Source organism: Callorhinus ursinus, unplaced genomic scaffold (assembly GCF_003265705.2).
Source record: "Callorhinus ursinus isolate GAN/ISIS: 27379988/994484 unplaced genomic scaffold, GSC_fseal_2.0 scaffold8, whole genome shotgun sequence".
In the NCBI taxonomy this organism is placed as follows: domain Eukaryota; kingdom Metazoa; phylum Chordata; class Mammalia; order Carnivora; family Otariidae; genus Callorhinus; species Callorhinus ursinus.
In genome coordinates, this window is record NW_027397070.1 from 64,131,097 (window position 1) to 64,152,000 (window position 20,904).

Genomic DNA, 20,904 nt, shown 5'->3' on the forward strand with positions numbered 1-20,904 from the left:
GGTCCTGGGACTGAGTCCCGCATCGGGCTCCCTGCTGGGCGGGGAGCCTGCTTGTCCCTCTGCCTCTGCCTCTCTCTCTCTCTCTGACTCTCATGAATAAATAAAACATTTAAAAACATAATAAAATTAAAAAAAATTAACCTTAAAAAAAAACCATACTGTAAAATACTGAATTCTGTCAATAAGTGAATGCTCTTTCAAACTATCCCATGGGACACTTAGGTTGGGACAACCAAGCACACACGGACAGAAAAGCACACAAATTTCCTGTCTGAGTTCCAGGTCCCCGTCAATGTCTGCAAACAGGGGGGCCCGAGCTTCTGCAATCCTCTCAGAATGAAGAAACCCCTCCATCTGCTGCTCTGTGTGGAAACAAGGTTATTAGATCCTTGCCCTTGCGGGCAACTGTCCTGACAGAATTCTCCAACTTGCTTGTTCCTTTAGGCAGCCATCTGTTCACTTGAGCGGGTGCTGGCCGAGAGAGCCTACGGGAGGGAGGGAAGGCCACCAAGCCCCCAGCGCCTACCTGTCCAAGACTACCAGGTCGGTTGCAGTTTCAGCATTACTCTTCAGAATTTTCTCCAGTTTCTGGATCTTTTCTTCCAATTCCTCAGGATCACATTTCCCATTTAAAATGGAAGCAGTGAGTCCCAAAATGCGAGGACACGATGGACAATTTTCACAGAGCTAACACAATGAAAGACACCGACAGTAAGGAATTTGTTCTGCACGGCCGGCACAAGAGAGATGCTAACAGGTTGAGAAAATGGACGGATGCTACAAATACAACTCATGGAATTACTGTAGCTTGTTTAAAAGGCCTGTTTAGCAAAAAGGCACATTTAAATATGCTATGAGAGATTATATAATTAATTTATCAGATTATGTACTTCGTTTGTCATGTTTAAAATTTTATTCCAGATTTAGATTTACCATAGTTTATGCTAGTTCATTATCATAGATTTAAGTGAAAATTAATTTAATATTCAGTGATTCATACATGGAACAAAGTTCCCAAAATTGGTAACCAATATTACTGCTTTTGATATATAAAAACACTGCTTATTCTCAGTAATCTGACTTGAATTAAGACTGATAAAATCTAAAAATTTACCTTCATAATTTCTCGGTAGGGGTGGTCTAGGATTGCAAGATGACACTCATCAAAGACCAAAAGGTTAATGTCTGACAGTGATAAGTAACCATTTTTCAAAACATTCAAGGCGACATAGCAAGTCATAATGAGAACCTAAAAGAAAACTGGCATCAGTATACAAATGTGCCTTTCACCTGCCTGGGTACACTTATACTAAATCAGATAATGGAAACTATATTGTGGGTGAGAATTAAGAAATTCATTAGTCAAAATAAAAACAAAAATTCTAAATGTATGGAAGCTTACACTTTGGAACCAAGAAGCAGAATTAGAAAAATATGGAAAGAGATTATGAGAAAAAAAAATCCTTGATAATAGAGACCATGTTTTTATGATAAATCTACTTCAGGTTTTCAGGTTCCTATAGCCATATTTTGACTGATGAGACCTATCAGTTTAATCAACTCACAAAACAATTCACACCGTGTTTTCCTCTTTTTTCCCATTAAACTGACAAGGTTTTCTGGAAGAAGGCAAAGACTCAACATTCTTTTTTATGGTGTCATCACTCATCACTGTGTGGACATTGAAGTGTTTTACTGATGAGGACTCAATCCCACAGGTGAGACACACTCGTCACTGAGGACTGCTCCAGGTTTGTGAGGAAGCACCTTTTAACCACTTCACCCACAGACACCCAAGAGCCCCTCCGCACATGCGGCTTCCACAGAAACGGGACAGTTAGAGGAAGTCTCTCAAAGACCCAAAGATCTCAACCAAGAAATGTCTCCAGTTTCAAGACCTTCAACCCAAGCATAAATTTTCTGAAAAGCAGGCTATCTACAAGTTGGAAATAGGTCATCAGAAGTTGTGTTTTTCAAGCAAGTAAATCACAGTGTAGAGCACATTCTCTTCTATTAAGTAAGACAGCAACATACATGACTCTTTATTTGGTTTTGGTGTGAGACCTCCAGTGAGAAAGAGGATGTAAGGGCTCGTTTCTAGGCTGACAAAGTACAGGGAAGTACAGGGAAGTAGGGTTTTCAAGGCTACAGGTGATTTCAAAAGTGAAATTTCTCTACGAGTCTTACCTGGTGCTTGGTAAACTCTTGGTTCCATTTTTCTTTTGTCCAAGATGTATTCACTTCTAGGTCTGAGTATTCCCCAACCTTGAGATCTGAATGAGTTCTGACAGCTGACACTTGTTGAGCGACCTGGTTTGCTGATTACAAATATAATACTCCGTGTAAATATGACAAATCTTATCTAGTTGGTTCTCGGACTACTAACGATTGAGACAGCCTAGGAAATCTTTATTATTATGTATCATACCTAACCCCCAATTCCTTAGATAGCCAATTTAAAATCCTCTTTCCAAAGTTATCCTCCAGAATTCATTTACTAGACTCAAGACCCTACCCCCTGTCATTCCCTTCAGAGAACCTTATACCACCTTCCTTTTTTATGGCTGATTTTCCCCAACCTAAGAATATAATGGTATACTATATTGTTATATAATATAAGGCTAGAATGGTAACTACTCCAGATCCACCCCTCCTGTTCTCTTCAGTAAAATCAGATCATTTCACCAAGAAGTAAGACAGTTTTATATGTATTTAAAGTACAAAAAAACATCACACGCCAAAAAAAAAAAAAAAAAAAAAAAAAAAAAAAAAAAGGAGAGCAGTGGCAGGGTTATATTAGTGCCCTAGGAGCTTAGGTCCACATTTTCTATTCTTAATATATAATCCCAAACACATAAAAACCAGTATCATAAACTCTTACTGAATATCTAACTTTTAAGAAGCATCTAACTTCTCTTCAGTAACTGGCATAGCAAAATCATAAATCAAAAAGTTACTGATCTCATAATCAAGCACCTTTTGACATACTTTGCAAAGCTAAAACATCAAAAGCAAAAATAACTGTCATGGCTTAGATTAGATGATGTTCCAAGAAGTCACTCAAGCAAAAAATGCAGAATCAGAATTAAATGCAATTACATGTAAGGAAAAAGCTGAAGTTTAACCCCTGTGGAATAAAATGGCTAACACTTAAAAGAGGGATACTATAAAGTTAAGAAATAAGTCAAAATGATGTCTCTGCTACCAGAATTTGAACAAATACATTATTTCTCAAACTCTCTACACTTTCAATAATCTAACTTAACGCCCACAGAGAAAATGTGCTTCACCATAAAATCTCATCCAATTTCCTCCACATTATTTCATAAAATAATTTTTTTATTACCAGAGTTGACCAAGAACACCGTCCTTTTTCCATTTCTGCTGAAGTCTCCCCTGATCTGATAGGACAGCTCTTTAGTGAGTAGTACTGCAATAAACGTCTTCCCTGAGCCAGTGTTTAAACAGACTATGGTATTATGATCCAGAGCTGCTTCAAGCAGTTCCACCTAGAAACACAGTGGGGGAAAAAGATTATACACTTCTTATCTAAGTACAAAGTTGGGAAAATTGGATTTTGTTTTAATTCAGGAAATTTCACTGTTTTCTACAATCTCCCTCTGATAAATTTGCCAAAAAATAGACTTCCTATATCTGTACATAAGAATCATCATCACTGTACAGCTGTGTTGTGTAAAGATGCATGGAATGATATTTATAATTTCTTTAAGAATTATTTTTGCAGGGGACAGAAAACTTCTCAAGAAGAATCTGAATGACTGAGTTTACAGGCCAGTTCATGGTTGTTCAAACCAATATCAATTCCTACCCATCTCATGAGGACAGACATACGCAAGTGGGTATTAAGGAGCAGTAAGGTTTTCAGAGGGAAAAAAAAAAATAATGAACTTCACAAATAAAACTATCAAATCAATTACCCGGCAGATGTTAGAAAAGAAAAGGACTATTAAGAACAAAAGTATCTGGAATGAGAAAATTAATCAGAAGAGGAGAGCTTGAAAAGGTAAATGGGTTTTATATAAGTCGTGTCAACTATATGCTAATTTATTCCATTTTAGTGAAAATGCTCCAGTATTAGTGTTCTCATTAGTACCTGATATTTTCTTGGCGTATAAATGTTATCATGAATTGCTTCTTGTTGCCATGGCAGTCCAAAGAAAGGACCCATTGGTGAGGAGGCAGGGGTCATGAGCTGCAGGCCTGCCATGCTGAGGGGCTGCAAAGCAGGGCTTTTCATTCATCCAGTGCTTCTTTCATTGCATTTTGCTCTAGCACAGCTTACTACAAAAGGGAAAAAGAATACCATTACACCACCATGCAGGGTTAAGAACAAAAGAAAGCACAGAAACAAGAGAAACATAAGAATATCATTCCTATGGACGCTTTCAACCTTTTCCTATAATTGTTTTAGCTTTTTCTTGATCTAAGAGGATCATTTTAAAAAGTCAAGTGTTCTACGCTCTCCAACCCAGCAATTCTACACCTAGAAACTTATCTAAATGAACTAGGTGACTACACAAAGATATAAGTACCTGAATACGTACTGCTGCATTATAACTGGAAAGCAAGAAAACCCTTTCGAATGTATTAATAAAAACGTGAGCTATGTAAATGATGGTATAGTTATACAATGGAATACTTTGAACCCATGAAGAAAATCCGTATCTATATTTAGTGATACAGAACTATGCCTTTTCTGATATACCTTTAAAAGAAAATACGAACATGATGCCTTTTTAAACATGTACGTATATAGGAAACATGTCGATATGTGCATAAATATATTTCAAACATTCTTTGTCAATTCTTTGATGCCATTATTGATAAACTTATGAGATAATGGATGGAAGGCATTTAGCAATGTGCGTGCACATAAGAAAGATGCAAATGCCTGCCAACATTTTGTCATTTTATCCATAGACCATAAACACACAAGGTCTTTTTCTCAAATGACAACCTATCACAATGGCACAGATGACCAACTATTTAAATATGTATCTTTAAAAAAATTACACACATCCTAGATAAATTCAGACAGTGCACCATTCTGTGAGTTTTTCATGGTACGTAAGCACTCTTCTGTGTTTCATGCATGCTTTCCCAAAGATAAATTTGATTCTATAAAATGACAGACTAAACCTGAGTCTTTTTAAAACTCCTAACCTGCAGATAGAGGGTTAGAGTCTCAAACCTCACCGTGAAAGTCCATCAGCTTTCTGAATGCCAGCAGAATTTACTTGCCCCCGCAAGGAGGTTTTCACCCTCATACTGCTTTAGAGTGTTCACTGTTAACACTCTATGAAACTGGAAAGAAAGAAGCCCACTCTTTGTTCCTTGACCAGAACCTTTGAATCTCCCGACACGTGAAATGTACAACCATGATTCAGCACGGTGACTCAAGTTGTCCCACCTAATCCAACAAGGAGTCTCAAGTGTAGTCTCTTTGAGGCACAGGCACGATACCAAGTCCTCATTCCAGAGATCAGCTCAGCTGACAACAACTCAACAACGGGCTAACAGCAGTGCAACCCCAAGTAAGTGGTAGGGGGCACAGGGCTGCAGGAGCCCAGGACCTCAGCGGGGCAGGTGCCACCGGACCAGACAGCACAGCCATTCTCATGATCCTTCTCAGAGGAAGACGGCAAGCCAAGGATCCCAGCGTCCACTCTGACAGCTACCAACTCAGTTCTTCATGAGGCACAAGGGTTCTTTCTCTATTCAACCAAAGCCCCAACAGTCATCTTTTTACCCCACACTTGGCGTTCACTTTGCTCAACTCCTCAGGCCCCGTGGTCGCACACCCTCAGGTTCATGACTCAAGCTTTTTACTCCATAGGGCTGCCCAGAACCCAGAGTTAAACCCACTTTACCCTCCGGAAACACAGCAGGTCATTCTGGAGGCCCATGGCTAACACTGCAGGCACTTCCCACCTGACTACCGTCCTTGTGATACCTCTCGACATCTTCATTACTATAGGTTGCCTACAGGAATTATTTATGCCCAAGCCTGACCCGCTCACTTTTCGTCCAAGCCAAATGCTAATCCAAGACCAATCCAAAACATGGCGAAAGGTGTCAGGAAGTAAGCCTAAATCCTGGTAGCTGAAGAGAATAAAGCAGGAAGAAGGCAGCAATGTAAATCCCCAAATACCTCTTCCTCCACCTCCAAACACCACGTACAGCCAGGAACCCGCAAGCACCCCTCTCCTCCTGCCACTGTCACCTCTGTCACTGCTTCTTCTCATAGGGATAACAGTGGTAATAATAACAATTAATTACTCCAGAGAGATAGTCTAAAAAAGACTATTTAAAAACTAGCCTATTTTTTAAAAGGGAATCTAGTCTTCAAAACTGCATAAAATACAAAGAAAAACTACAGGAATGTTCCAGATTAAAGAAGACTACAAAGAGACACAACAGCTAAATGCAGTGAGTGATCTCAGACTGGGTCCTGTACTGCAGGACAATACCATAAATGGCCTCACAGAGCCCTGATAAAACTGTTCAAGTCACTGAAGCTGATAACTGCACTATGGCTGTTTAACAAAGTATCCTTATTCCTAAGAAATATACCCCAAAGCCTCTAGGGGTAAAGCGCCACAAGTGTATGCAATTTATTCTCAAATGGGTCAGAAAAAGAAACCACATACAGGTAGAGAAGTGTGCAACCGGCAAAGCAAATGGGGCAAAGCACATATTCTTTGTCCTATGCTTGCTCTTTTAACTTTACCGTACATTTGAAATTATTTCTCAGTAAAGATTTTTAAAAAGTAAATAAACAAAAATGACGGGTTGGACTGGGATTTCCTCGCCTACGGGAGCTATAGGTCTCACACACTTGGGTCACCCGCCGTACCAAACCACACCCAGAACGTGGCAAACAAGCAGGGCAGCTTTGTAGAATGAAAAGTGTCATAAAAACCTTCCAACGGGTTGGCTCAGTCCATTAGGCAACTGCCTTCGGCTCAGGTCATGATCGCAGGGTCCTGGGATCGAGCCCCACATCAGGCTCCCTGCTTAGTGGGGAGCCTGCTTCTCCCTCTCCCCCTGCTCGTGCTCTCTCTCTCATATAAATAAAATCTTAAAAAAAAAAAAAAAAGATTTCCAACAGCTTCTGTCTGCCTTTCCAATTTTATGGCATCTTGCACATATGTGCATAGAGACACACAAGTACACACCTGATTCTCCACCAGCACATGTGCTCCCTAAGAGCAAGATGCAGGTCGCATTTTCTGCAGCTCTTCAATTTCCTCCTACAGTATACCATATATACTTTTACGTAAATATCTCATAAACTCAGCAAGAGGCTCATGAGTGTCACACAACAACGTACAGAACAGAATCATCACAGTTCAAAAGCTATTTCTCTCTGTTCTGGAAATCCACACCCTCTCCATTTCTACTTGAGGTGAGGGCAGGGGGTAGGGGGCGATGGGCAGGAGAGGACCTGCAAGGAAATGGAGAACAGCGGTTGAACCCTCTCAATGAACTTCTCCATAAGGTCGTAACAGCTAAGTTAATCCTCCCTTCATTTCCTATACAGTGGCTGGCCCCAGAGTTAGGGAACACAAACCCAAGATGAAAAAATTCAAAAGGTAATCCAATAATGTAAAAACAGAAAAATCTACAATTATGCCAATTTTTATTTTCTTTGACATGTTTAAACAGATTTTTTTTTCTTCACTTGGTCATAATGAAAAGTTCTGAATCCCTGGGTCAGTAGAAGTCCTGTAGTCTCACAGATGAACTGACTATTGGTTAGCTGCTTTCCCAGAGCCAACAGACAACTCTCCGTGACTGTTTTTCAATCACAGATTTTAACTGTCTGGCCAGACAATTTACATTCATGAAATCAGTGAGGTTGTTTCATAACTTCCATATATTATTCACTCAGAAACAATGGAGGAAAACACATGAATAAACTCTCTTCCTCTTTCCAAATATGATAAATCACAGATTTACCGTTTTAATGTTTGAGATCTCTGTGTGGCTGTTGTCTGAACTGCATTTTGACATTGTGATAGCAGTTTATTGGAAAATCACAGCATGCTCAAGCTTCTGCTCTAAAAATAAATGCAAAAATAGCCAAATGTAAGATTCCTGTACTTAAATGGAATATAAGCACATCTACAAGAAACCCCTATTGATATGAAGAGTTAAATACAAGGCTATTATCTGGTATTGGATTTTAAACAAAAGACATTTAGGTTATTTTAGAATACAAAGTCTTACTCTCTAAAACAAAGAAGAGAATGAGCTGCAACAATAGCACGCCTAATTCCTAGAGATCCGGGGGAAAGAAAACGTTAGAGGCAAGTCCGAGAAAAGATTTCAAAATGAATACAAGAAAATCTAAAGATAGTGGCTAGGGTAATGTGGGGAAAAAGAAGACCACAAGTCTGTGTTATCTGCTAAATTCACATACACAGAAGAGGGAAAGAGCACCAGCAGGGGCACTTGGCTGAGAAATCCAAATCACCTCGATACACGTATGCAATTGGTCAGTAATTTCAATTTCTCAAAATGGAATTAAAAACTCCACAGTTAAATCCGCACCATAAACTCTTTTACGGAATTCATTCACGAATAAAAGAATTCAGAACACAGTTCAACAGTACTGTTATAAAGAAATATAAACAGTGTGGCCCTCCTCAGAGATTATAAATCAAAAACGAGGGAAGCGTGAAGTATTGAGATGGAAAGCTTAATTTCATCACCAGGTGTTGATCTGGTTAGATGTGCCCCCGACTCTTGCTTGTGCTCATTACGCTCGAGGACAGGGCCTTCACTACCAGCAGCTTGGGGAAAGCAACTGTCACACATGTCTCTGTCTCGTCTCGTGGGTGCGAGGACATGTGAGCACAGGTCACACTTTCTCATTTTAGAGACAAGTTTGGTTTGCTAGAAGGTTAACAAGGCAGAATGGGGAACCCTTAGCACTATTTTAGTATGTACATATTTACCTCAAAATGCTGATTCTAAGTTCTTTCAGTTTCCAAGTCTGTATTAATTCATACCCTAGGTAACCTAAAAGCAATCAGAGAGAGTATTTTAGAACATAAAACTCATTTTTAAAAACCAACTTTAAGAAAATTCCTATTTGACAAAATTTTCACATTTAACTTATCAGAATAAGATTCCCGATAACTTTTCTACTCAGTCAAGAAAATAGTACATGCCTCAAAGAGCTGCCTTTAAAATTAGTATTTACTATGTTCTAATACAACTGAAAATGTTTGAAAGTTGTTAGTACAATCCAATCAGCTATAAGGGAGAATTCTTAGAAGTAAATTACATTTTCCTCCAGTAAAATCTGGCTTTAGAACTGCTTGAACACTATGTGAGTCAGTACCATGCTTCACGTGAGCAGATCTTCCCTCTCCTGGTTGTCAGTCCGTGTTTCTAAAGCTACCTCATACTCTGATGCTTAATTCCATTCTATACTGTCACCTAGTCAGATGCAAACTCAAGACACCAACATGGCCTGATGTGTCATGCCCTACACTGTTCAAATTCACATTCACGTCTTTTCTAGAAACACCGTAACTAAAATAAGAACACTGATAATCCTTTAAAGTCCAATGCGATTCCACTATTACAAAACTGCTGAGTTATCCAAATTATTTCCCTAGACTATTCCGTATAAAGATACGTCAGAGGGTTAGCACGCCAAGTACAATGACAACTTGTTTTATGTTCATTAATACAGAACCAATAGGTCAAGTTTTCTCATTTTAATTGATGATTGTAACTTAGATTACAAACATGCAAACTCCTGTTTGATAAGCCCCTTTAAGATAACTGAAAAAGACGTGCCCCATCCCAAGACAGCCAATTTTTAGGACAAACCAATAAACTTCACCCACATTGGCATTTAAATCCAGTACCTGGCTGTAGCCCTTCAGATAAAAGCTTGTAACAACAGACAACTTAACCCTGCTCATCTGAAGTCTAAAAGCATCTAGAGCTTCTTGGTACACATTTCCAAAACGGGCAACAAAACTCCCAACTCATTTTATTATAAAATGTCACAGATGCTGATACTATTAACTTTACAAGTATCACTGTCCAGATTTCCTTCCTACTCTCATGCAGCCCAAGCAGGACTACCATAAAGTCCCACGGTGAACAAAAGACAAAACACACACACACACACACACACACACACACACACACACACACACAACAGTAACACTGTGACATTAAAACAGTGTCAAAAGTACTTCTGTGAGCTAACAGATAAAAACTAAGAAATGTTTGAAAAGCCTTTAGTTCCTAGTAACAAATATGCTATGGAGATCTAGGGCATTATTTTAACCAACCAAGCCTAAAAACCACTAAGGGAGTCTTTGGCTATCGATGTAAATGGGTTTATACAATTATTGGCATAAAGGCAAATTAAAAATAAGAGGCTTAATTCTCCCAGTCAATAATAAAGAGAAAAGCCTCCTTTCCCCCTCCCTTTTGTTCACAATTTCTCAATACTCTCCAGATGTTAAGTGAATCTTTTTAAAAGCTAAATAGCCTCTAGTCAGTCTCACATCTCAGGAATGTCTCCCTAAGGACCTGAAAGCCATCCCTGAAACATAATCATCAAGAAAGACAATGCCCAATCTCCCAGTTTCCTATGAAGAGCCAGGCCTAATAAGGTCACTTGACTCCAAACCGCAAAACCTACCTCCAGTCATAAAGATGTGAGGAAATGAGCAATTCTACCTTGAAAAACATGGATGTCAAGTGTCTAACCAATTAGCTATACAAAAGAGTAGGGTTTCTTTCTGTCTTTGGAGTCTCTTAAGTGGACAGCCTGTGATGCACATCACACACTGGTTTAATGCTTAACGAGTAATAAAACTGTTTTCTTCCCTCTACCTTTGTGGATAGGTTTTCTGGGTGGGGAGGAGATTCTGTTTTTAATTACATTTCCTCAAGACTGGCTTAAAAAAAAAAGGGGGGGCTTAAAATATATCCTCAAATAATATTCGTGCCAAATAACAAATTTCCATTTCTTGGAATTTGAATACTGGAGAAATCTTAAAATATGCTACCCAACTACATTGGGGAGACGAGCTTTTAAAACGGAAGATGGAGCTAAGTGTGCAAACACTTAACTACATTAAAAAGGAATCTGCACACGGAAAGGATCCAAGTTGTTTAAAAACTACTCCCACCAGCCTTCCTTTTCTAAATTAAAGTTGGAGCAGGACGAGTCTCAGCTGTTTTTACCTTCAGAAGCCAAGGTGATGCCCTCACTCCTTAGTACTTTCTCATACACAGTCACCCCTCACAGAGGCCCTCCTGGGATCTGGAAAGCAAACTCTTTTCTTCTTCTTCCCCCCCCCCTTTTTTTAAAGACTCTTTCATTTAAAAATCATCTGAAAACCAGCAAGGGCTCCAGTATCAAGACCACAGCTTATCAGGCTACCTCTAAGGTGGTTTCCTTGCCCGCAAAATAACCCCCGGCTATTATAAGAATTCAGTAAGATCATGTATGTTAAGCTTGGAAGAAAAAAAGTTCTCGCAACACAGAAAACGCTCAATATATGGTAGTATTTACAAAACCACCCTCCCATCTCTATCTAGAACCTTTGTTTTCAAGCAATTCGTAAGACTTTAAGAAACTTATTAAAGAAAATCTAAAATGCTCTATTAATCCTAAGATTCGGCACAGAAAATGCATTATCATATACATTTAAAGTATACAAGATTTTTTACAGTATTTTTAACCAGATGAACCTGAAAACCTGAAAACAAACTACAAACTACCTAGTCATCATGAATTTACAGTAGAATGAAAATCAAACATTTAAATCACAAAATACGGTCTACAATGTGAAATAAAATTAAATAGCTTTGTGTCCACTAGTTCTCTTTTAAAAGCAAAAACCAAAAAATATTAAACGCTACTTCTGTTTGCCTCCACAAACATCACTGAAAACATTACTTCACTTAACTATTTCTTAGGCAATGAAATGGTACACGACAGGCAAGAAAACATCATCAAATGGATAAAGTCTGAAAATATAAAAATACCCAAAAAGAGGAAATAACCAAAATATCCATGGTATATAAAAGTATTAAGGATTTCAAGGATTTCTCAACTACCATTTGGTGAATATAGACTATGAAAAGACTAAGGTGGAACCAAAGATTGAAAGACCAAAGAGAAAAGAAAATAATTTCAAGAATTTAAACACTGGTATCTTCAGATAATGAAATACACAGCACAAGAGAAATATTTCCATTTTTACTTTTAATTGACAGGTAGGGGCTAAAGGATAGGCTGCCCCAAGATGGGCCACTTTTGCATGGAGATTCTTTTGAGCTGAAAGCAATCGAGACCCTGTGGGCTCAAAAGAAACTTCTGCCCCTCCATTAAGCACATAAAAGAATCTAAATCAAGGGTCTTTCCCGGAATAAGGGTTATTAGCAGAGACCAATTTTATTTAAGTGACCTATCTGCATGGCAGGGCAAACATCTAATTACCAAACATCTGCTCTTCTCCTTATGGCCCCGTGAAGTGCTCTCCTCTCCTTTGCAGTCCCAGACCCCTCACCCTTCCCGTTAGTTCTGGGTGACCTACAGACCTCTCACTATGCCTTCCTGTCTTTGGAATGTCCATGTCTGCGTGGATTCCCTGTACGTACGTACACTATTACATTTGATTTTCTCCTGTTAATCTCTTTCAGCCAGTTTGAGTCTCAGCCCAGTTAGAAGGACCTTGAAGAGGACAGAAATTCTTGCTCCCCGACAGTTACATCTGTCATTATTAATTTAAAATCCTTGCATATTAATCTATCCTAAAATATTAATACACACACCAAAAAAACCTCATACAGCATTTGCTCTCTTCATCATTACCATTTATAAATAGCAAAAAATGTTCTATGTCTAACACTGAATGAGGGAATGGTGTGGTAAACTGTGGTTCATTTTACATGATACAATTCAACTCAGCCATTAAAAATGATGACAGTTTATAATGAACAAAAATGCTCATGGTACAGCATACAATGAAAAAAAAAGCAGAGCATTTTTATTTACAGGAAGACCATGACTAAGTCAAGTTTAAAACTAAACATAAGAGGGCGCCTGGGTGGCTCAGTTGGTTCAGCGACTGCCTCCGGCTCAGGTCATGATCCCGGAGTCCCGGGATCGAGTCCCACATCGGGCTCCCCGCTCGGCAGGGAGTCTGCTTCTCCCTCTGACCCTCCCCCCTCTCATGCTCTCTCTCTCTCTCTCATTCTCTCTCTCAAATAAATAAATAAAATCTTAAAAAAAAAAACTAAACATAAGAAAAGGAGGAATGGAGAGAGAGAAAATTCACCCCAAAATTGAGGATGGGATTGGATTATTGCCGTGAGCCATTTCTTTTTCCTTAAAACTTTTATGCATCCTAAAATTTCCCACAACTTGAACAATTTATTACATTTAGAACTGGAAAACAAATTTTCATACTAAGGATGATTTGTAGGAAGACAATTAGAGAGAAATGATTCTGGGGGCACCTAGCCGGCTCAGTTGATAGAACATGCCACTCTTGATCTCAGGGTCGTGAGTTTGAGCCCCACACTGGTGTAGAGATTACTTAAATAAATAAATAAATCTAGAGAGAAATGATTCTGTTTTAGGTTAAAAATAAACCAACAAAGAAAACAAAAAAAATTTTTTTTTAACTTCTCCCTTAAGCCATTAAATGTGGTTAAAACTTACCCCGGTTTCTATGACTTTAAACCACAAATGCACTAGCCTTCTTTTCTTGCACTATTCTATGACCCAAACAAATTTCTGGGTTTCTGTAAATCTGTAACAAACATATTATGTTTATATTTCAATGTCATTATGCCTAAAATTAGATTTATCCAAAACTGAAACTGAATACAGGTCAAACAGCATTTTAGCAAGTATCATGCATCAAAATCTCCATATAAAAAGTATCTCTAGGCTGCCAGCCAATGGCCCACGTACTTCGAAGACTTCTTAAAAAGACATTCCCACACACCAAAATGGCACCCAGAACCATCCCTCCCCTTCATGTTGCCTCCTATGCATTTACCCTTCCGTTTTGTTTCAAAAGAGGCAAACACTTAATACACCACTAACTTTCAAAGTGAGTTTTAAGGTTAATATTTGATTCCAAGTTTCTGTACTTTACTCAATAAAAACATTTTTCAACAAATGCTAGAATGTACTCAATTCATGACCACCTTCTAGCCTTTTATATACCCCATAAGAACATCCAATGAAGGGGAAAAAAGCCATAATTTTCTATGTTAAGCTGTTTTAACACAATATAATGCATGTATATTTTAATATTAAAGAGAGTTTAGTCTTGAGACAAAATAAGTCTGAGAGACTGCTGAAAATGATGAGTCTGGAAAACAAACATATTAAAAGTTCCGGGCAAGGGGTAAAGTGCCACACTGTAGCTCTGTGCAGAATACCCAACCACTCATGTTTTATCTGCTTTCCCTAGAGTGCTGTGACAAGTATAGCCCAACCTTCACATGGTGCCCCCACCTGCCACTTACCCCTTCCCCAAGAACCTAAAAACCTCTATTACTTGACTTCCCTCTCATGCAACACACAGGGGCTATCTGTAACCACCCAAATCAGGGCTTATCTGTATCTTCTGTCCCGTATCAGGTATTATTGTTATTGCTATTTTCCCCGCAAATTAGAAGATTTTTCAAAAGAAAGATAATCTCACATTTGACTTACATAGAATGGAAGGAAAGCTGGAAATATCCATAAATAATGGATATTTAATTCTATGTTCAGTATAAACCTTATTGATCTACTCTTAAATTAATACGTATCTTTTTGTAGGTCAAATAAAAAATCCAATTTAGATACTTCTTACTTTTAAAAGACTTTAAACAACCCAAATTATTTTAACAAGTTTAGGACCCCCAAGTTGCCCCCTTCTCCAACAAAGAAAAGTTCAGGGCTGATCTGAAACCACCAAAGCTACAGAGGCATCCATTGCACAATAATTCTGACTGCATCCCAGCTATACCCATCCCTCCAGCCTCGGCCTCCCAGAACTCCCAACCTCTGCAAAATCATCTTCCGCATTAATGCAATCTGATCTGATACAAACCTTGAAAATGTTCCACCAACAATGTACAGTTCTAAAGTTACGATATAACTGGGAAAACCCAAAGACTCATTTTAGAAACAGTGTTTTATTAGGTTTAAAATTCAGATAAAATTCTGGGGCGCCTGGGTGGCTCAGTTGTTAAGCGCCTGCCTTTGGCTCAGGTCATGATCACTGGGTCCTGGGATCGAGCCCACATCGCATCGGGCTCCCTGCTCAGCAAGGAGTCGGCTTCTTCCTCTCCCATTCCCCCTGCTTGTGTTCCCTCTCGCTGTGTCTCTCTCCGTCAAATAAATAAATAAAATCTTTTTTAAAAAAATCAGATAAAGTTCTATTCGATGTCAACTAATAAATGTAGGAGAAATGACAGAAAAATTACCATTTTTAACCATCACATTAGTAATTGGGCCAAGAGTCATTAATGGATGCTAAAACTATTGGGTGAAGTTTACAAAAGAATATTTACATCACCTCAAAGTATCTCTGCACAGATTCCCTACAAATCCTCACAAAAACTGATATATTCACACTGGGAAAACCTGACAGATACCACCCTCCACCAAAGTGACCTCACCAATACTGGGACTCACTGACATGTATCTCCTAAATGTGATAAACTGAGAAGGAAATATCAGTTACGTAGTTTTCCTGCCAAACGTGAGAACCCTGAATCTAATCATGAGTTAGCATAAAAACCAAATCTGAGATGCATTTTACAAAACAACTGGCTCGTGTTCCTCAAAAATGTCAGTTATCATAAAAGCTAAAAGCTCAGAAGTGATCCCAGATTACAAGAGTAAACAAACATGACAGCTAAATGCAATGCACATTCCTGGACTGAATCCTGTATCAGAAAAGGAACACTGCTATGAAGGACACGGCAAGGGTGAAGGGTGATCAGAATAGGCCACCTGACAATATGCTGCCTTGGCATTAGGGTTATTCCTTGCTGAAGGCAAGAGAGAAACAGCAGATAAAGGAGGAATTCTTTGCCCTTTCCCTTCCTGCCTAAAAGCAGGACATAAATGTCGCTTTGTGAGTGTCCCTCCCTCCCACTCCAGTACCAGGAAGAGGAGATGATAATTATCACTAAAGACGGCACTGACTTGCATCTGCACAAACCTTGCTAAAATAACCCGTTATTATTTTCCATCATCTATTCACTGTCCCACAATTTACCACCCCTAGAAGCCCAAACTCCCCCATTCCTGTGTCTTGTCACTTGTCCACAATATATGGCCCTTTATTAAAACGGTATATAAACTCTCGAGTCTAACCACTTCCTTGGGTTTTCACTCCTTCCATGTGAATCTCCAGCATGCACACAAAATAAATCTTTTCTCTTGTTAATCTGTCCTTTGTGGATTTAATTCACAGGCTCCACCCACTAAGAGCACAGAGGAAAACCTTTTTTCCTCCCCCTATAGGGACACTGGTGAAATTAAACTATCATCATCAACGAACGCTAAATGCTGAATTCAATAACTATATTGTGATCATGTAAGAGAATGTTCTCGTTCTTAGAAAATAGACTTTGAAAGTATTCAGTAGTGAAGAGCATAATGCCTGCTACTTATTCTAAAAAGGTTCAGAAAAATAACAATATACAGGGGAGAGAGAGAGAAGAGAGAGAGAATGCACAAATGTGGCAAAATGTTAACTACTGGTAAATGTAGGTATTGATATGGGAATTCTTTATACTATTCCTACAACTCATAAGTTTGAAAATATTTTAAAACAAAGTTAAAAATAAAACTCTATTAAAAACTGATACATATGTTTGACTATCAGGACACAGAAAAATGGAAATTGTCCACCTGTATTTCTGGGTAGTCTAAAATGTAATATTTAGGGTGATTTTCCCCACTTAAAAGAGCTTTGTTTAACTACTGCCCCTTAAATGATTCACTCATTCAACAAATATCTATTGAGCAAGACATACATACTGCAAACCTGTACTCTGGAGAAGGTGAGAACCAGACTAGAGGTCAGTTCTGGAGGATGAGCAGTAACAACCCCACTCAGGGAGGGGACAGTAATAGGGAATCATGGGGGTGAGGAGCCAGCATGTGGAGAAGCACTACAAGGAAACCAGGCAAGTCAAGTTGCAGAAATAACAAGCAGTGTGCTGACACACTCGTCCCACACGAGAGTGGCAAAACAGTGCAACAGGTTAAGATAAGTCAGAGCTACATCCTAAAGGACCTTAATATATAGCTCCACAGGGATCTGAATCTCATCCTGGGGAATTCAAGCAAGATTTGGGCCTCTGCTTTTCTATTCTCAGCATACACCAAGGGCTCTCCACTAGTTCATCTCAGCCAAGAACAAATCTCTATACAGAGTCCAGAGACAGGAACAGTGCAAGACAATACAACAAGAGACTTCTGAAATTTCCTCTATTAGAGAAGACATTCCTGGTTATAATCACTGGATTATACTGGAACTTCCCCTGTTTGCACACTGAAAGTCCCCTGTCCCAGGCACTATGCACCCACTTATCCCAACCCTGGAGGAACGAGGGTGGTTGGTCACCCTATCTCCAGCTACGATTCTCTATCCTTGGCGGCCGATTGCCCATTTCCACTTGGAGAAAGATCCACACTTAGCTACCCAGGGAACTTGGGGCTGTTCCAAAAACTGAACTAATCTAATAAGAAAGATGAAGATTCATTACTGCTAAATATAATTTCAAAAAATACATCCATTACAGGAATTAGAGAGAGGCTGCAAAAAAAGAGAAGCAGCATCAGAATGAACGCAGCCTCCTAAGGTAAGCACCCTTGTTTCGCTCAATTATGTCACAATTAAACCCATTACACACACATTACAGAAAGAATCCAGATGAGAGAGGATAAGGAGCGGGCTCCAAAGTCAGAGTGGTGACGGAATCCTTTCGTGAGCTCCAAGATCTTGGGTAAATGACCTTGTCTGCCTTTCTGCCTCAGCCTCATTTCTACCATAGGACCCATGAAGATGTCGGCATCTGGCTCCTCTCCCTCCCCTACACAATCCCACAATATACACAATGAATTCATTGCTAAGTCAAATATGCAAATCACTAAAAAAATAGGCCTGATGTTGGGTGTGAAAAAAGAGAACTTTATGTACTGGAGGGAGGGAGGGGGTGAGGTGCTGCAAGAGCCCCACTCAAGAACACCCGGCTTGGAGGGCAATTAAGAGCAGGCGACATTACTGACCTCTTCTGGGACTACAAAGAATGGGAAAGGAGCAGGAACCAAAACTACGACTGCAGGCTCATATCTTCCAGAGTATTTAGAGCCCTCTGAAAGAAAGAGAGAGAGAGAGAGAGAGAGAGAAAGAAAGAAAGAAAGAAACGAACACAGGGAAGAATCCATACTAGACCAAAGGCCCAAACTGGCAGCTACCATATCCTGCAAAGCCAGAGTATTGTTAACATCCTACACTACCTGAACATGAGCAAAGCCACTAGGACACCCAATATGGTTCCGAATTCTCCACATCTGCTTACACCTTACTGCATGGATAAAGTCTGGCACCTGTAAGGGACCTGCACCATAAACCCTCTGAATGACAACGGACAATGTGATACACACAATATGAACGCTAAAAGCATAAGTAAATATTTGTCATTTGTCAGACCCAAGCTCTTGCCCAGGACTACCAACAAAGTACCAGTCCCAGAAAAAAAAGAAAGTGATTAAAAACAAAAGAAGAGTACTAATGGAGCTCAAAGCAGTGAGTAACCAGGTATGGGGAAAACATGAATCAAACCAGTATAGCAAGATGGCTTAAAACTTTCAATGGATTCCCCCGGCACTTAGGCTAAAATCCAAAATCCTTACTATGTATGGCCCTGCATCTACCTCTAACTGGGGCTTGTGTAACTCTGTCACCTCCCCACAGCCACAAGGACCTCTCAGCACCTCCACCAACTCTTTCCTACCCCAGAGCCTTTGCACATACCATCCCCCAGCTAACTGCCCCTCAACCTGTAGGTCTCATCACCAGTGCCACTTTTTCAAAAAGTCAACAGTTTCAGTGAAAAGACAGTATATCTGTACATCCAGAACCAATCGGGATGCCAGGCACAAGCAGGATGTTTTTGAATAAACGAATAAATGCTGACAATTCTCACCACTAATAAGCAATACTTAGAGATTAACTGAATACTGACTGCCCCACTCCCAAAGAGTTATTAAGATACTATTATTTCGGGCGCCTGGGTGGCTCAGTTGGTTAAGGGACTGCCTTCGGCTCAGGTCATGATCCTGGAGTCCAGGGATCGAGTCCCGCATCGGGCTCCCTGCTCAGCAGGGAGTCTGCTTCTCCCTCTGACCCTCCCTCCTCTCATGTGCTCTCTCTCATTCTCTCTCTCAAATAAATAAATAAAATCTTTAAAAAAAAATACTATTATTTCATACTTTAACCACTTATTTTTATTTTTACTTTCTCTTAGAAACAATCTTGCAAAGAACAACCAAGAACATGTTAAATTATAACTCACTAGTCAAATTAATCCAAAATGAATCCAAAACTTTAGAAAACAATCCAAAATTAATCCAAAATGGAGCAAAGTTAAAAATTTAGCTCCAAGGGGCACCTGGATGGCTCAGTTGGTTAAGCATCCAACTCTTGGTTTCGACTCAGGTCATATCTCAGGGTTGTGAAATTGAGCCCCATGTGGGGCTCTGCACTGGGTATAGAGCCTGCTTAAGATTCTCTCTCTCAGGGGAGTATGTCAGAGGGGGAGACGAACCATGAGAGATGATGGACTCTGAAAAACAAACTGAGGGTTCTAGAGGGTAGGGGGGTGGGGGGATGGGTTAGCCTGGTGATGGGTATTGAGGAGGGCACGTTTTGCATGGTGCACTGGGTGTTATGAACAAACAATGAATCATGGAACACTGCATCAAAAACTAATGATGTAATATATGGTGATTAACATAACAATAAAAAATTAAAATGAAAAAAAAAAAAAGATTCTCTCTCTCCCTCTCCCTCTGCCCCTCCCCCTTCTAATTAAAAAAAAAAAGCTCCAAATCTAATTACAGATTTCACATAGCAACAGTCTTTGAATATAATTTGTTTTCAAGGAACTAACTTTGTCCATATAAATCACATTAGTATAAAAAATCTCATTCGAGTGGCATTTACCACTGTTTATTCTCCCACAAACCACAACAAAGAGTATTCTTTATATTAAATCACTTAACAATCTCAAAAAAGGTTGTAGTTTTCCAAATGGAGCAAAGTTTTACCTGATTATTTCTATTTTTAGTATCAATTACCTCTTAGTAGCCACTCAAGAAAGTATTTTAGAAGTGGGGAAATTCCTTGAAAAACATAACCTACCAAAATTAACATCCAAAGAAACAGAACATTTGAAGAGGCCTACAGCTTTTAAAGAAAACAGATTATTAAAAACTCCCAAGCCCAGACAGCTTCACTAGAGTGAATTCTTCTAAACATTTAAAGAAATAACTACAATCTTAAAAACAAACACTTCAGGAAGACTGAAATGAGGAGAATACTTTCCACCTCTTTCCATGAGACCTGCATAAACTTGACACCAAAACCTGACAAGGACATTACAGTAAAGGAAAATTATAGACCTATCTCTCAAACTAAAAATGTAAAATACTAATCAAAATATGAGCAAACTGAATCCAGGAATATATCAAAAGGATAATGTATCATGACCAGTCGTGGTTTATCACAGCAATGCAAGGATGGCTTAATATACAAAAAATAAACTGGTTTATTAATATTTAGTATAAAGCATCAATACTTAAGACAG

General features: G+C 39.1%; 1 protein-coding gene across 1 annotated transcript in view; it reads right to left on the reverse strand.

Moving 5' to 3' along the window:
* Nucleotides 1–20,904, reverse strand: part of DICER1 (dicer 1, ribonuclease III) — a 73,586-nt gene that overhangs the window by 41,263 nt on the left and 11,419 nt on the right. The window contains 9 exon segments of the mRNA XM_025869413.2: nucleotides 527–687; nucleotides 1,115–1,249; nucleotides 2,188–2,318; nucleotides 3,347–3,509; nucleotides 4,115–4,234; nucleotides 4,236–4,302; nucleotides 7,984–8,084; nucleotides 8,985–9,048; nucleotides 13,736–13,826. Coding sequence (XP_025725198.2) covers nucleotides 527–687; nucleotides 1,115–1,249; nucleotides 2,188–2,318; nucleotides 3,347–3,509; nucleotides 4,115–4,234; nucleotides 4,236–4,262 — 737 coding nt within the window. The 5' untranslated portion in view covers nucleotides 4,263–4,302; nucleotides 7,984–8,084; nucleotides 8,985–9,048; nucleotides 13,736–13,826.